The sequence below is a fragment of the Indicator indicator genome, chromosome 20 (genome assembly GCF_027791375.1).
Source record: "Indicator indicator isolate 239-I01 chromosome 20, UM_Iind_1.1, whole genome shotgun sequence".
Lineage (NCBI taxonomy): Eukaryota > Metazoa > Chordata > Aves > Piciformes > Indicatoridae > Indicator > Indicator indicator.
The window spans coordinates 936,836-953,775 of record NC_072029.1 but is presented as its reverse complement, the minus strand read 5'-3'; the positions used below and the strand labels follow the sequence as shown (position 1 = coordinate 953,775).

The 16,940-nt window shown below is 51.8% G+C and overlaps 1 protein-coding gene across 1 annotated transcript; it reads left to right on the top strand.

Moving 5' to 3' along the window:
• Positions 1 to 44: 44 nt before the first annotated feature.
• CDC25A (cell division cycle 25A) lies at positions 45 to 16,320 on the top strand. The gene is made up of 16 exons (XM_054390121.1): positions 45 to 169; positions 2,464 to 2,549; positions 4,932 to 4,986; positions 6,194 to 6,229; positions 6,363 to 6,399; positions 6,720 to 6,818; positions 7,487 to 7,597; positions 8,589 to 8,705; positions 9,555 to 9,629; positions 10,732 to 10,884; positions 11,197 to 11,289; positions 12,081 to 12,143; positions 12,240 to 12,338; positions 13,030 to 13,160; positions 14,161 to 14,272; positions 16,180 to 16,320. Exons 1-16 carry the CDS (start codon positions 150 to 152, stop codon positions 16,318 to 16,320), a joined length of 1,428 nt encoding a protein of 475 aa, XP_054246096.1. The 5' UTR covers positions 45 to 149.
• Positions 16,321 to 16,940: the final 620 nt, after the last annotated feature.

The window sequence follows — 16,940 nt, the reverse complement described above, 5'->3', positions numbered from 1 at the left end:
CAAGACATTCGCCTACCATGGATCCTACTCGGGGAGGTTCTTATCGCCGCCGCCTTCTCCTTTTTTCTCCAACCTCTCCAGCTTCATCAGCTGTGGTCAAGTCTCTCTTTCCAGCGGACCTCTCGCCGGTCTCCGATCCATGCTTCACCATGGAGCAGCTGGGAAGAAGGTCAGTCAAAGCCTCCCCCCACCTTCCCTTCCCTCGCTTCTCCTGGCGCGTACCCCCTCCCCAGATTCCCCTTCAAGGGCCTATTCCCCTCTTTCTTCCCTTCTGGATGCTAAGCAAGGCCTGGGGGAGCCGCTTCCCTTCTCGCCTCCCACTATCGGAGGCCTCAAGGGTATCTTCTCTCCTTATGCTGGACCAAAAACGAGGCCTGGGGGAAGCTCTTCTCTTTTATTTATTTATTTTACATGGGGTAAAAGGGAAAAAACCCAAAGCCTTGAGGAGTTTTTCTTCTCTTTCCGTTACAGCCCCGCACTCCTGCTCCCCACAGTAGTAACGCCTTGAGATTTTCTCCAACCACACCTCAAAGAGGTCTTTTCCTACACCCCCCGAAAAAGGTCTCTAGGAGGTCTTCTGAACAATTCCTCAAAAAAAGTCTCAAGGAAGTGGTTTTCTACCCACCCTTCAATTGCAGAACCTGTTTCCCTGTTCCCCTCTTTCAGAAACAAGGCCTCAGGGACCTCCTTTACCTTCCTTCTCCGCCTCTAAAAATTGAGGCCCCGTAGATCTTTTCTTCTCCCTTCCAAAAAAAAAGGTGAAGCCTCGTGGATCGATTCTCCTTACCCTGCTGCCCTCCCCTTCCTCTCCCAATGGAGGCCTGGAGGATCTCTCAATCTCCATCTTCCTTCAGAAGTGAGGCCTAGAGGACCCCGTTCTGCCGTCTTTCCTTCTAAATACCTCCCTCCCTTAAAACTAACCCTCCCCACGGAAAGCGAGGCTTCGAGGAGCTGTTTCTCCCTGCCCCCTCCCCGAAAAGAGGCCTCCGGGAGTTTTCCTCTGTGCCCCCACTCCCTCGCCTTTGCAAACCTGGGACACCCCCCCTCTCTCTTAACACTCCTCACCTCTCCCCATATCTCCATCCATTCCTGATGCCTCCAGCCCTGCAGAGCTCTGCTCCCCACTCCTACTGCTCGCCTCATCCTCCTCCTGCTGCCCCTCACCCCACCAAATGTCCTCCTTCTCTGCTACCCCTTTCTTCTAGGGACCTTGAGACTAGGCCACCCCTTCCCCAGCCCTGTGGTAGTCCCTGCTCTCCTGGCCCACATGTGGCAATGGCTCCTGTGTTGTGGGCCATCTTCTATCTCCTGTGTCCCACCATGTGCCACCATCTTCTGCTCTGGACTCTGCCTGGCTGCAGGCCTGGCTGCTTTTCCCACTCCCCCAAATTCCTGCTGGTCCTTTTGTGTCTATTCTCCATGCCACGTTAGCTGCATCAACTCTGCTCCCTTCTCACTCCCTGCTGTAAAGGGAAGCCTGTGTCCCGAGTACTTCAGCCACTCTGCCACCCTCCCCTGGTTCCTGCACCCCCACTCTTTCCAGTTTCACACATGGGAACTGCTGCAGCCTCTGGGCTCTGGCTCTACTGTTCCTCCCTCCTCACAACTCCAGACAGGCAGTTGCTCAATCCTATTCTGCTATTCCTCCAGACTCCAACTCATTATTCCTGCAGTAACCTCTGCAGTTTGTCTCAATTTTGCTCCTGTTTTGCCCTGGCCAGCACTGGTCTTAGTGGTCCACCTGGTATTTGTCCTTTTCTTGCTGTTTTTAGATCATTCTCCTTTCTGCAATCACCTGCTTGCTTTATGATCCTTCCCCCTTTCAGATTCCTGGGATTCCTCTAAACCAGCCCCCTCTGTGCTCATTTAAGGCTGTGGCTTGCACCCCGGGTTAGGTTTTTGATTAACCCATGTGCTGGAGGAGCCACAATAAGGAAGCTCTTCCCTAATTGAAGGTAATACAGAGTGAGGGTACATGTGGTGTGTGTCTGTACTGGAGCTGCTGTGCCCCCTGCTCATGTAGGACGTGGGTGTGTGATGGGGCGCAGGAGCTGGGTCCCTGCCTGGGCTTGTACAGGCCTTGGACCAGGAGCTGCTGTCACTCAGGCTCTGGGTCACCAAATCCCAGCATGGTGTGGCGTGAAGGGGCCTTTGGAGATCACCCAGCCCAACCCTCTGCTAAAGCAGGGCACCCACAGCAGCTTGCCCAGGGTCACAATGCCCAGGGGAGGTTGGAATCTCTCCACAATCTCTCTGGGCAGCCTGGGACAGGGCTCCAGCACCCTCACACTGAAGAAGGTTTTCCTCATGGAATCTCCTGAGTTCCTGTTTCTGTTACTTGTGAAGGCAGAAGCTCAGGACATAAAGAAACCCTTGGTGACCAGAAGGCAGCCAGGATAATTACTGTCTTAAATGCCTCTCCCTGCCTCTGCTCTGAAGCCCAATACTTCCCTCCCTTTACAGTGAGAGTGCCAACGCCGAGCAGGCTCTGGAGAGCAAGAACACCAACAGCTTGCAGCGGACGGGGTCCTCGGAGTCCACTGATTCAGGTAGTGCTCTCCCAGCCCTTACAGCCTCAGCAAGGCATGGAAAGCATCCTGCATTTCCATGGCTTCCAGGGATAGAGAACTAATCCCCGAATCCCACCATGGTGGGGTTGGAAGAGACCTCTGGAGATCATCCAGTCCAACCCCCTGCTAAAGCAGGGCACCCACAGCAGCTTGCCCAGTGGGGTTTGGAATCTCTCCACAGAAGGAGACTCCACAACCTTTCTGGGCAGCATGGCTGCAGCACCCTCACACAAAAAATTTCTCCTTGGCTTCAGGTAGAACCTCCTGGGTTCCAGTTTGTGCCTGTTGCCTCTTGTCCTCTCAGTGGGCACCACTGACAAGAGTCTGGCCCCAGTCTCTTGCCCTTTAGGTGTCATAGAATCATAGAGTCACAGACTGGTTTAGGTTGGAGGAGACCTTAATGATTATCCAGTTCCAACTCCCCCACCATATGCAGGGACACCTTCTACTAGCCCAGGCTGCTCAAAGCCTCATCCAGCCTGGCTTGGAACACTTCCAGGCTTGGAGCCTCCACAACTTCTCTATGCAACCTATTCCAGTGCCTCACCACCCTTCTGGGGAAGAATTTTTTCCTAAAGCCTAAGGTAAATCCATCTTCTTCCAGTTTGAAGCCATATTGATAAGCATTGATAAGATCCCCTCTGTTTCCTCTGCCTGCCTGCAGTCCCTGCAGCCACTCCTCATTCTGCTGCTCATCAAGGGAAGAAAGCAGCCAAATCATTGCTGCAGTTGATGCTTTGGGTCATGGGTGGTTTTGTTTTCTCTCTAATTATCCTGGAGTACATTAGCAGTGGAGCTGACATGGAGGAAAAACTGGTTCTGGCCCCACAGGGGACTGACAGAGGTGGCTTTTTGCTTTGGATCCCTCTTAGGATGAGGCTGTTACCCTGTCAGGCTTTGTGCTCCTGCAGGGCGTTTATCACCATTTTCTGATTGCCTTCATCTTCTGCTCTCTACCTGGTGGTGGCTCAGCTCCTTATCAGGAGTATATCAGCCTGTCTTCAGGTAGAGAAGAATGAAGGCAAAGGCTGCTGAAGATAGGCACAGACAGGAGACTGCCCTAGTGTGGGGTGACCTGTGAGTGTTTCTAGCTGTGTGGTGGGGCTCAGGGCTGGAAAATGAGATTTGTTTCCCTGATCATTGTCAGGACCTGATGCATATCTGCAGTCAGCTCTGAATGGGACCAGGGTGAGCTTCTGCCCTTCACAGTGGGATAACTTTGGGAGCATGTCATCACCCTGTGGCTTCTCTCTGGAAAGCCAACCTGTGCTAGCCTGCTCTGCTCAAGGCTGTTGAGGAGGTGCTTGGCTCATGGTTTGGGACTGTTTTATGGCTGGTTGCTTATCTGAAACCTGGGAAGCTGCACCTGAGTGCTGAGTCTTGCCTAGAAGTGTGGTTTGTTGTTTTTTTTTTTTTTTTGTAACTGAGATACTTTATCAGTGAAAATGAACCAAGCTTTTACCCCTAACTCATAAAGCAGGGAAGCTTCTGATATTTCACTGTCTCCACCTGAATTTATGCACCACGCTGACTCTGCATGGGTGCTTTCAGCCTTTAAATGAGCTTTGTGATCTGCTCAAGTAAGAGCAGAGCTCACAAACCCCAAAGTGGGACAGAATAATCAAGCTTGCTAACTCTGCCTTTCCTGCTTGCCTTTGGGGAGAGGGAATAAAGAAGGTCTGAAGTGCTTACAAAACACTCCTGGTGAAAGTTTCTGCTGTGCTGAGACCACTCCTTGTTGTGTTAGTCAGATTCTTGGTAGTTTTAGGTGATCTAGAGGGTCCCTGGGGCAGGAACAAGTCTTGCCATGAAGGTGTAGAGTGTGTTGGCCTTCCTCTAGGGCCTGGCAATGCTGCTATGATACAAAACCTCCTGAGGGACTTTCAGGAGGTTTCCTATTTGTACTTACATGCTGGGGAGGTCTAATATTCCACTTATCTGTGCCCAGGCAGCCCTTGCTGTCCTTCCCAGCACCCTCATGAGTGTTAGGAGCCTTTTGACTCTGTGGAATGAGCCCAGAATTCTTTCCTGTGGAGTTGTAACTAAAACCATGGCTTAAAAGCTCCTAAAGGAGTAAGTTGTGTGTTGAGAGCTGTGTGTGAGAAAGCCAAGAGTGTTCTGTGGGTGTTCTAGGCAGGACTAGGAGGGCTTTTTTGAGTTGTTCCTGCTTAGGGCCAACCCAGCAAGATGCAGTGTCTGTAACTGCTGTGGGCTTCTGCACTGAGCTGAGGCTGCAGATGGAGCCTTCTACATCAGTTTCCTGTCCAAACTCAAGGTCCTTCTGAGGAAATCCTTAGCAGCATGCCATACTTGCTGTCTCCTGGCTCTGCTCAGTAGATAAACGCTGTCTCTCCTCTGCAGGTTGTGCTTTGGATTCACCTGGACCTGCAACCTCAAATGAGATCATGGAGGAAACGTAGGTATCCACATGTTCAGCCTCACTTCTGGTGCTTCAGCTTCCACCACCAAACCAGGGCTAGTGAGAGCCTTGAGGTGGCTTCTGCTTTGCTGGCACACATGCAGTGGGCTCTTCAGCTTGGGCCTCCAGAAGCTGCAGTGCTATTCAGGAGAGGTGCTGGGCTTTGGGGCTTGTCTGTGCCCCAGAGTGCTTAACCAGTCTTGGGTCTGAGTTACTGTGGTGTTGGACCAACTGTTTGAGTGTGACATGGGCACCTTGCCAGGAGTCTGGGGCAGCACCAAATTCCCTTTAAGCTGCAGTCTTCACTCAACACTGAATTTGTGCTTTGTGCCTTAACTGACAGCAAGCAGTTGCTGTGAGCTTGGAATCTGCCACTCAGATTAGAACGTCCTACCTCCCTGGAGAGCCTGGGCCAGTGTTTCAGAACCCTTTCAGTGAAGAAGTTTCTTCTAGTGGCCAACCTAAACCTCCCCTGGGGCAACTTGAGGCTGTTTCCTCTTGTCCAGTCACTTCTTCCTTGGGAGAAGAGACCAAGCCCCACCTGGGTTCTGGCTCTTTCCAGGGAATTGTCGAGAGCCAGAAGGTCTCCCCTCAGCCTGTTTTCCTCCAGGCTCAACACCCCAGGTCCCTCAGCTGCTCCTCCCCAGCCCTGTTCTCCAGACCCTTCATCAGCTTCATTGCCCTTCTCTGGCCCTGCTCCAGCTCTTCAATGTCCTTCTTGGAGTGAGTGGCTTAGAACTGACCCCAGGACTTGAGGTGTGGCCTCACCAGTGCCCAGTCCAGGGGGACAATCCCTGCCTGCTCCTGCTGGCCACACCATTGCTGGCCATGATTTTTTTTTTTTTTTAAATTTTTGTCCCTGATCTACTGTCCTCAGGGCTGGGGAGTTGATGCTCTTGGTCTCTGATTAGACCCAGATGACCTTCATCTGTTGGTCCTTGCTTCACTGGGCTTCCCTTCCTTCAGCTGAGCTGCTTGCCCAAACAATGCTGGAAGGAATTGTGTTGGAAGGAGTCTAGCTGGTGTTCCAAAGGCTAGGTAGGATAGGACAGGTTGACTATGAATAGCTTCTGAGGAAGACAAAGTCATCACGAAACCTGTTGGCTTCTGCTTAGCAGAACTCCCTGACTGAAACAGGAGGTAGATTTGGTTTGGGGGCTGCTGTCCTTTGGTGCTAACTGTGGGGCATCTCTCTTGCTTTTAGGTTTGAGAAAGCAATTCTTGAGTCAAGCAGGCTGAAGTAAGTACAATTCTGTTTGAACTCCTTTGTTGGTGACTTGGGGCTTATGGAGGGGTGGGAAAAAAAAAAAAAGTGGGTTTTACTCCTCTTGCTGCTTTGTTTAATACAAAATGTTGGTTGTTTTCTGTTGCAGCCTCCGGATACCGTTCAGAAGAATCCATTCCCTGCCAGTAAGTGAGGGTGGTGCTGTGGGAATGTTAAAGGATTTGTGTGTGTGTGTAAAGTGGTTTTCAGCTAAATATGTTCCATAACTTTGATTTTTCTGGCTTCAAGAAGAGTTGCTGTGTGGTACTTGATGAAAACTGCAGCTCCTAAGCTCAAAACCTCATAGCTGTTGGTGTGAAACCTCAGTGACGTGGCTGTGCCACCAGCTGTCAGCACAAGAGTCCTGCTTGCAGCTCAGGACAGTGACACTCCAGACATTGTTCACCGCTTTTGCAAAGAGGAAATTGCACAAAACTGACCTGACCCTTCTGTGTGAATGTTGTAGCAAAGCCTCCTGGGATCCAGCCCTGCTCTGAAGAGGAACCATTCTGACTCTCTGGAGAGTGATTTTAAATTGCTGGAGCAAGATGAAAATAAGGAGAATGTAAGTGGTGCTTTTCTTGGTGGTGGAAAGGGAACTTTCCTTTTGTCCTGTTCCTTGGGAGAAGAAACTGACCTACACCTTTAATTCCCACCAAAGGAATTAATTAGGACACCTGTCCAGCAGCAGACGGGGTAGAAAAGGGCTCCTCTTACTCTGTCTGGCTCTGGGTCACCCTTAAAGCTTTCCCTGGCTTCTCTTAGGGGAACTCAAGAGATAGGTCTTGCGCTTGTGGGTGATTCATAGAATGGTTTGGGTTGGAAGGGACCTCATAGATCACCCAGTTCCAACCCCCCTGCCATGGGCAGGGACACCTCCCACCAGCCCAGGTTGCTCATGGTCTCAACCAACCTGACCTTGAACACCACCAGGGAAGGGGCATCTATAACCTCCCTGGGCAACCTGATCTTCAAGGTCTCTTCCAACCTGAATGATTCTGTGATTCCATGTAGGTGTTATCAAGAGGATAAAAACTTGATTAGCTTAAATAAATCCCTGTTGTAGCTTCTTGAGTTTGAAAACATTCCCCTCCAGATTGTTGGCAGCAGGGAACTTAAATCCAAGATGCCAGGTAGTTGAACAAGAACTAAAGAGCTGCAACAATGGCAGCAACTCCCCCAGTGTCTAATCTTAGCCAAATGATCACTTTGCTGCTTTGTTTTTTAATCCAGGAGTCCTTTGAGTTTAAGAAGCCAACCCAACCAGCTGCTCGTTGCCCTGTGCATGTAAGGGAGGGAAAAGGTGCTCCTGGGCCAAGGCAGAATTCATCTCCAGCTCAGGTGGTAAGTGCCACAGAGCTCTTCACGACAAGTTCTCACCTATTCCTCTGCACACCAACCATCTGGGAGAAGGAAACCACATCCTGATTCTCAGACAGTGCTGCTAATTACCACTCTGCATCTGCCAGCTGGAACAACTTCATAACTCGTTATCAAAACTTCCAGATAAGAAAGTCCTCAGGCTTGGCTGCTGGGGTGGTCAGAGGGTTGAAATTTGGACTGTCCTGCAGCAGGATGAGTCACTACAGAGGTGGTGGTGCAGTAAGTCAAGGAAGTGTGGTCACAGGTGTGAAATGGAGCCATTTAGTTTGGCTTTACTCCTACAGCAGATGTTCCAGGTGCCTCTGCCTCAGCATAGAGAAACTGCATGCAACTGGGCCTGCTGTCCAGGAAGGAAGAGAATGTCACCCTGTTCATGTTCTGTTGCTTAGAAATTATTGCTCCTCGCACAGAAGAGGAGCTGGGTATAAGCTTTAGGGGGAATAATTTCCTCCTAATTTAGATTAGACCTTAGCAAGAAATTCTTCCACATGAGGGTGGAGAGGCACTGGAACAGGTTGCCTAAGGAAGCTGTGGAAGCTCCAAGCCTAAAAGTGTTCCAAGCCAAGTTGACTGGGCCTTGACCAACCTGATCTAGCAGGAGGTGTCCCTGCCCATGGCAGGAATTGGAATCTTTAAGGTCCCTTCCAGCTCAAACCAGTCTTTGATCCTGCTTAGCACTCTTGGCCTTGTGCTTATCAGCTTCAGAGTCAATGTGAATTCTTGTTCTGTTGACACCACCCCTCTCACTCCTTTGCACCTCCCCTGCAGAGCTTCTGCCAGAGCAAAGGCTTGGTGAATGAAGCACTCTGCTGGTGAAGGGATCAAACAGAAGTACTGGGACTCAGTTTGGGGTCACTGTGTTTGGAATTGTGCAGTGAGAGGGTTGGCATCACCTCTGGGGTTACACCAACCTGCAGGGAAGAGGAGTGTTGCTAAAACTGTCTTCTCTCAGCTGCCTGTGGGTGAACAGGAGAACTACAGGTCAGCTTTTCTGCAGCACTCTTTGCCTTCCTCTGAGAGTGAAGATGATGATGGCTTCGTAGAGCTGCTTGATGACCAAGATTTGAAGGTAGGAGGGAAATAGGATGGACATTTTACATTTACAGTGGGGCTGGGGAGACACTGGCACAGGCTGCCCAGGGAGGCTGTGGATGCCTCCTCCCTGAAGGTGTTCCAGGCCAGGCTGGATGAGGCCTTGAGCAACCTGGGCTGGTGGGAGGTGTCCCTGCCTGTGGCAGGGGGCTTGGAACTGGATGATCTTTAAGGTCTCTTCCAACCCAAACCATTCTATGACATTTCCAGTTCAGCTCTAACAGTCTGCCAGCAGGTGTCCATAGTACATGTGTGTTCTAGCAGAGCTCAGCATGGGAACTAGAAAATAGGAGGGAATCTTAGAAGATGAGCGATCTCTTTCACCTCTTCAGGTTTCAGTATGTCTGTGATGGTTCCTGGGGCAGATTTACTGGGGAGGAGCAGCAGCTGCGTTCAGAGCTGCTGCTGTTCCTGTTGGCAGAGAATTACAGCAGGAGGCATAAGGATGTGGACATCAAAGTGCTTGATGGTATTTGTCTGTAGCAGCTTGCTGAAAGAGCTGGAGGTGATAACTTGCTTTCCAGACACCTCAACAGAGGACTGCTGGTAGCTGGATTGGAAATGCTTAAAGCTTTGGAGGAACCTCCTTGTTAACCCATCAGTGAAGTGCTGGAGCTTGCCTCCTCCAGCACATCAGTGAAGTGCTGGAGCTTGCCTCCTCCTGCATGTCTCTGCTCAGTTCCATTATTTCACTGAGTGAGTTAAATTCCCAGAGCTGCTCTGCCAGCCAGCTCCAGCAGCAGGGTTTGCCTAGGCTGTGCAGAAGCTGCCCTTACAGTCTGTGCTTGTGGTGAGCTAGAGGAGAGTGAACTTCTTCCTTCCCCAGAACGATGAGGAGCTGCCCTCTGACGTGTCGAGCCTGTGGACAGCACCGCTGGTGATGAGGAGAGCAGAGAGCAGGGTGAGTGAGCTGGGAGAGTACAGGGGCACAGCACACACCCCTCGCTGCTCTGCCTGCAGCTCTCACTGCTGGGGCAAGTCACCCCTGCTGACAACACACCAGGATCTGGCAGTGACCCCTCAGCTCTGAAGCCTGTTCCTGGCAGTGTGGAACAATGCTCATTGTGTGTGTGTGCAGGTATTGACTTGATAAATGTGGGAAGATATTGGCTTCCCTTATCAGATATCTTGGAGGCATATCAACAAATATCCTCCACAGCCTGGCCTGAAGTGCCTGCAGCTCCACCTTCTGATAGTAGGCTGAAGAGAGTTTAGATTCCTGCAAAACTCTTTAATCTGCTAGTAAAATTAATCTGTCAGCTAATAGGGATAAGTCCTCAAACCCCATCAGGGTAGGGGCTGGAAGGGACCTCTGGTCCAACCCCCTGCTAAAGCAGAGTCACTCACAGTGGCCTCACAGGTCACTCACAGAGCCGCCCAGGGGGGTTTGGAATCTCTCCACACAAGGAGACTTCACAACCTCTTTGGACAGCCTGGAACAGGCCTCCAGCACCCTCACACCAAAGAACTTTCTCCTCCTGTTCAGATGGAACCTCCTGGGTTCCAGTTTGTGCCCTCTGCCCCTTGTGCTGTCCCTGGGCACCACTGTCAAGAGTCTGGCCCCAGCCTCTTACCCCCCATGCTCCCTTTAGCTGTTGCTGAGCATTGCTCAGCTCGCCTCTGGGGCTGCTCTTCTGCAGGCTCTCAGCCCCAGGGCTCTCAGCCTTTGCTCCTCACAGAGCTGCTCCAGGCCCCTCAGCAGCTTCCCAGCCTCCACTGGACTCTCCCCAGCAGTTCCCTGTCTCTCTTCAACTGGGGATCCTAGAAGTGGTGCCAGTGTGTGGCCTCCCCAGGGCAGAGCTGAAGGGCTCACTGCTTCTGGTGCTCCAGGCTCACCCAGTGTGCACAAGAAGGAATGAATGTTGCTGGAGATGCAGGCCCTGGGTGTTGGTGTTCCTCACCCTCCTGCTGTGGCTGTGCAGTGGCAGCACCATGCAGAGGCATCCTGTGTGACAGGCTGCATGCCTGAGGCTTGCTCCTTCCTCACACAACTCTTCCCGCAGGCCAAGCACTGCCGTCTCTTCGGCTCTTCCGCTCTGCCTGCTGCTGCAGGAAGAACCACCCAGAAAAGGATGGAGAGATCCCAGGAAGAGAACTCTCCAGGGAAAAGCAAGAAGAGGAAAAGCCTGCCTGGAGCACCTTCTGAGGACTCCAAGGTTGGTGGCCTGGCATCCAGTTTTGTAGCCAGGAATTGATGAGGAGAGGCTGTAACATGGGTGTCTAGTGTGAAGGGTAACAAGAGAGCTTTCTGAGGTGGATTTCCAGCACCACTCTGTTGTCTCTGCACAGTGCAGGAGATCTGGGCAACTGGTGGTGGCATGCTGCTGAGCCTGAGTTTTGCCTTCATCCCAAGGGAAAGCTGGAGAGATGTAGTTCAGGGCTTCAGAGCAACCTCTGAGTTTTTATTGTGGGGAAAGGATCTCTATGGTGTTTGCTCTCATGTTGATCTTTAATCTGCCTTCTTCCAGAGCTTGAAAGTGGTGAAGACAAAGTCCTCCACGGCAGAGATTGAAAGCATTTTGGACAGTGACCAGAGAGACCTTATTGGGGACTTCTCCAAGGTAATTTAATTTGATGGTCAAGAGTTAATTTGGATGTTTCACTGGTCTTAAACCAGCTCCAGTAAAGCATTCCCCTTCTTCAGCAGTCCAAACCACAGACTGGTTTGGGGTGGAAGGGACCTTAAAGGTCATTGAGTTCCAACTTAACTGCCATGGGCAGGGACACCTCCTGCTAGCCCAGGTTGCTCAAGGCCTCATCCAACTTGGCCTTGAACATTTCCAGATTTGGAGCTTCCACAGCTTCTCTGAGCAACCTGTTCCAGTGCCTCACCACCTTCGTGGGGAAGAATTTCTTTCTCATGTCTCATCTAAATCCAGCTTCTTCCAATTTGAAGCCCCTCATCCTGTCTCTCTGCCTTTGTACAATGTCTCTCTCCAGCTCTCCTGGAGCCCCTGTCAAATCCTGGCAGGCTGCTCTAAGGTCTCTCTGGAGCCTTCTTCAGGCTGAACCACCCCATCCCTCTCAGCTTGGCCTCAGAGCAGAGGGCTTCCAGTTCTCCCATCATCTTCCTGGCCTCCTCTGAACCTACTCAAAAACTAGGCAGTAGGAAGGCTGTTTCTGAGCTGGGTGCTTTGTGCTGGGCACAAACCAACTCATTTGTGGTGGTTCAAAAAGATCTTCAAAAGCCCTTCAGCACAGGAGCCAAAAATAAAATTCTGCCCCTGAACGTTTAGAACTTGGTTTTAACTCTTGAGCTTTGCTAAGGAGAGTCTTGTCCACAAAGCATGTTCCGGAATGGACACCAGGCTATGTCCTCCATGGCTCACCCATTGCTGTCTCTCTCCTACAGGGTTATTTATTCCACACTGTCGATGGGAAACATCAAGATTTAAAGTACATTGACTCAGAAATGGTATGTCCTGAGAGCCAGCAGGGGAGAGTGCTTTGCTGGGTGAGGGAATGACACACAAACATCTCAAAGCAACTGAGCTCTGGGGGTTTGTTTCAGATTGTGTCTGTGCTGTCTGGGAAGTTTGCCAGCTCCATCAAGACGTGTGTGATCATTGACTGTAGATACCCCTATGAGTACGAAGGAGGACACATCAAGGTATGGTGACCACATAGGAGTGATGTGGAGGTGTCTGCAGATGCACACAGGTCACTTAGCCCTGTGTGGGGCTGCTCTTGACTCTCCAGTATCTGAGGCTGTGTGGAGGTTAGAGTCAAGCTGCCCCAGTGCCCCACTGGAGTCTGTGATCCTGTGAAACCCACGCACAGCCTGAAGCTCAGGACACTGAGCTCACACTTGGTTTGCAAAGTGACTTGTCCCTCAAAGGGAAGGAGTGTTCCACTTGCCTTAAGCAGAGGAGGTGGCCTGTGTGGCAAGCAGGGAGATGGTTCCAGGACGCTTGGTGTCCAGTATCCTTATATCTAGGGAAGCTAGAATCAGGATATCAAATGATTTAAATGGGATCATAGAATCTCTGATTTAAGCTGAAGAGATCTTTTAAGATCCAGTCCAACCATGAACCCAGCACTGCCAGGTCACCACTAAACCATGGCCCTCAGCACCAAATCTCCACAGCTCTGAAACCCCTCCAGGGATGATGAGGACTCCACCAATGCCCCGGACAGCCTGGGCCAGGCTTGGGTTTGAAGCTGTTCCCAATGGCTGGAGAGGGCTGGCAGAGCTCCTTCAGGGCACTGAAGATGTGGAAACAGCTTGCAGTGATCTGGGATGGGTTTATTGGTTCTCCTCTACTTGCTGCATCTGCTCAGTGGTACCTCTGCCTTCACAGGGTGCTGTAAACCTGCACATGGAGGAAGATGTAGAAGACTTCTTGCTGAAGAAGCCAATCCAGCCCTCGGGCAACAAGCGAGTGATCGTCGTGTTCCACTGCGAGTTCTCCTCGGAGCGGGGCCCTCGCATGTGAGTTGTGCCCACAGCCCTGTGCTGGGGGGCAGCAAAGCTTTCAGGGTGGCACCAGCCACTGTGCCAGAGTTTGTGCTGAGCAGATGTTGGTTGTCAGCTCTGGCAGAGGTGTGGCACAGCCTGAGATGTGATGATGTTGGGCTGGCACACAGGGGTTGGAGAAGGGTTTGGGTTTAAGACCATTGAGTCCAGCCATGAACCCAGCAGTGCCAGGTCACTGCTCAACCATGGCCCTCAGCACCACATCTCCATGGCTTTGAAACCCCTCAAGGGATGGGGCCCCCACCCCTGCCCTGGGCAGCCTTTTCTTGGGCACATGGTGGCTCAACCCTCACCCCCACCAAGTCCTTTTCCACAGGGCAGTTTCCAGCCCCTCTGCCTCCAGCTTGAAGCCATGATGGGGTTGTTGTGACCCAAGGGCAGGACCCTTGGCCTTGTTGAACCTCATCCCGTTGGCATCACTCATTGATCTAGCCTGGCCAGATCCCTCCTGACCCTCCAGCAGACCAACACTGCCACCCAACTTGGTGTCATCTGCAAACTGATTGAGGAAGCCTCAATGCCCTCATCCAGATCATGGATAAAGAGACTGAAGAGAGCTGGCCCCAGTGCTGAGCCCTGGGGAACACCTCTGGTGACCAGTCACCAACTGGAGTCATCTCTGTTCCCTACCACTCTTCAGGCTCAGCCATCAACTGCTTAACCCAGCAAACTGTCCACCCATCCAGACCATTAGCAGCCAGTTTCTCTGGGAGAATTTTGATGTTCTCTCCCACAATAGCTTTACTGAAGTCCAGGTAGACTCAACCACAGCCCCTTCCTCATCTACTTGTGCTTAGAGGTGGAAAGGCAACACCAGTCAGCCACAGCTTGTGGCCTCTTAGCCTGTTGCTGACATGACTTCTGTAACATGCGGAGTGGGAAGGTTGGGTGGGAGCTGTTCTCCTGTGGTGCTTGTGGAATGCAGGGTTTGAGGTGGGCTTTGTCCCTGCTGCAGGTGCCGGTTTGTAAGGGAAAGGGACAGGCTGGGCAATGAGTACCCCAACCTCCACTACCCGGAGCTGTACATCCTGAAGGGTGGCTACAGGGACTTCTTCCTGCGCTGCCGTGTGAGTAACCTTCTCTTCACCTCCTCCACACTCAGGAGAGGAAACCACAGCTCAACACTGCTGCACTTCCTGCTCCTTCACCTTCTCTTTGGAGTTGAGTTGCTTCTGCTGGGGTGGCTGTCCTTGCTTGGTCTCATGGTGCTCTCCTGTTTCATGCTTCTGCTCCTGGGAGCAGTTCATAGATTCACGGAATGGTTTAGGTTGGAAGAGATCTTTAAAGCTCATCCAGTTCCAACCCCCTGCCATGGGCAGGGACACATCCCACCAGCCCAGGTTGCTCAAGGCCTCATCCAACCTGGCACTAAACACCTCCAAGAAGAGGGCATCCACAACCTCCCTGGGCAGCCTGTTTCAGTGTCTCATCTCCCTCATGTAAAGAATTTCCTCCTAGTATCCAGCCTTAACCTACCATTCATTACTGCAGCTTCCAGTCTCTAATTCCAAAAAAAGAAACAAAAAATGCTGAGCAGCTCTTCCTGGTGCTCAGGGATTGGTGTTTCCCTGGGCTTCTGCTGCTTCAGCATGGCAGTAGCTGAACTTTCCTCCAGCTGCTTCTCCTTGCTGCTCTGATGCCAGCAGAGGCCTGACTGGCACTTTGGTCCCTTTAAGCCACCCCCACTTTCAGAGTGTCTCTGGGATTCTGTCACTTGGTGTCTGCTCTCAGAGGGATGTGAGACATTTGGGCCTTTCTGGAGCTGGCTGGGTGTGATTTCCTGGAGGGCTATTTGATCTCTCAGCACTTGGGGTGATGATGTTGGCAGCACTGATTGCTGCCTGTGGGTTTGGCTCCCCCTGCCATCCGGCAGTGGTGGGTGCCCAGGTTTTGTTTTGGGGCCCTCTCCCGAGGTAGGACCAAGGACCTCAAGATGGCAGCATGGAACAGCCAACAGCAGCCTTTGATGTCCTGCTGAGAAGAGCAGGAGCTAGCGTGGTCCCAGCCACCAAGCACTCCTCCAGTCTGTGCTATCTCAAAGGGAATGCTGACAGACTTGGGTTATGTCTTGATGCCTGTCAGGAAATCTGGGGTGAGACTTGGCACAGGGCTGAGCCCTTCATATCTCTCCAATTGGCTTCTGCAGTGGCTGTAACCTGAGCAGCACTTGGCTTTGGTATGAAGGTCCTACATAGGTGAGAGGGGCTGCTTCTGTTTCTTCTGGTTGGTTCAGAGGAAGCCATGAAGATGATCAGAGGGCTGGAGCACCTCTCATCTGCTCCTGAGGGAGTTGGGGCTCTTCAGCCTGGAGAAGAGAAGGCTCCAGGAAGACCTTAGAGCTGCGTTTCAGTATCTGAAAGGCAAGGCTAGGGAGAGGCTATTCAGAAGGGCCTGTGGGGATAGGATGAGGAAACTGGAGCAGGGCAGATGTAGGTTGGACACCAGGAGGAAGTTCTGCACAATACTGAAACAGGCTGCCCAGGGATGTGGTTGAGGCCCCATCCCTGGAAACATTGAAGGTCAGACTTGATGTGGCCCTGGGCAGCCTGATTTAGTTGATGTCCCTGCTGACTGCAGGGGGGATGGACAAGATGACCTTTGAGAGGGGTGTTCAGCCTGGAGTAAAGGAAGCTGAAGGGAGACCATCTGGCTCCCCAACTCCCTGAAAGGGGGTTGGATCTGGGTGGGTTTGTTCTCTTCTGTCTAGTATCAGGTCTAAGGACAAGAGGAAATGGTCTGAAATTGTGCTTGGGAAGGTTTAGTTTGGATATTAGGAAAATCTTCCTTTCTGCGGGAGTGGTCAGGGAGGGGAAGAGGCTGCCCAGGAAAGTGGTGGAGTCCCCATCCCTGGAGGTGTTCCAGAAACCTGTGGCCCATGGCACATGTGGCCAGGGCTTGATGGCCATGGTGGTGTTGGGTTGATGTTTGGACTCAGTCTTCCAGCCCCAACAATCCTCTGCTGATCTTTCCCCAGAGCTTCTGCGAGCCCCAGAGCTATCGCCCCATGCACCACGAGGACTTCAAAGAAGACTTGAAAAGGTTCCGCACCAAAAGCCGCACCTGGGCTGGCGAGAAGAGCAAAAGGGAACTCTACAGTCGCCTGAAGAAGCTCTGAGAGCTGAGCCCCACCAGCACAGACTGCCCACCATGCAGGGGGGGAGGCTGTGGTGGGAGGGGGACGTGGCCTGCTGGTTCTTGGGTACCCTCTCTCTGCTCCTCTGGGTCTTGCTGGGAGCATGGAGTGCTGGATACTGCCTGGGAGCTGACTCTTGCCATCATTCTTGTCAGGCTGCTGTCTAGAAACAGCTTCTGGTGGTCTGGGACATGCCCCACAGCCTGGTGGGGTGGGGGAAGAGACTGTCATCTGCCCGGGGGGGGCTCAGTGGGTGCATGGTGGTGTGAGCAGTCAGTGGATTTTAGTGCCTGTTCTCTTCCTTTTTATTTTCTCCCCTTTTTAATTTTTTTTTTATTTTATTTAAATACAGTCAAATGAAACCAATGCTGCTGTGAATCCTCTGCATTATGCTTCAGCCTGCTTTCTGCTGAAGGGCAGTTTGTTGGGCTGTGTGGGGATGTTGAAGTATTTTACTCAGTTGCAGGTTGGGTTCTGTGTTTTGGTTTTTTTTTTTTTTTTGTAGCCTAATGGGTTGTGATGAAGTAAAAATGGGAAAGGGCTCATTCCAGAGAGAGGTTTCCACCATCCTGAGCTCCTGCTCTCCACTGTGGGAGGCTTCT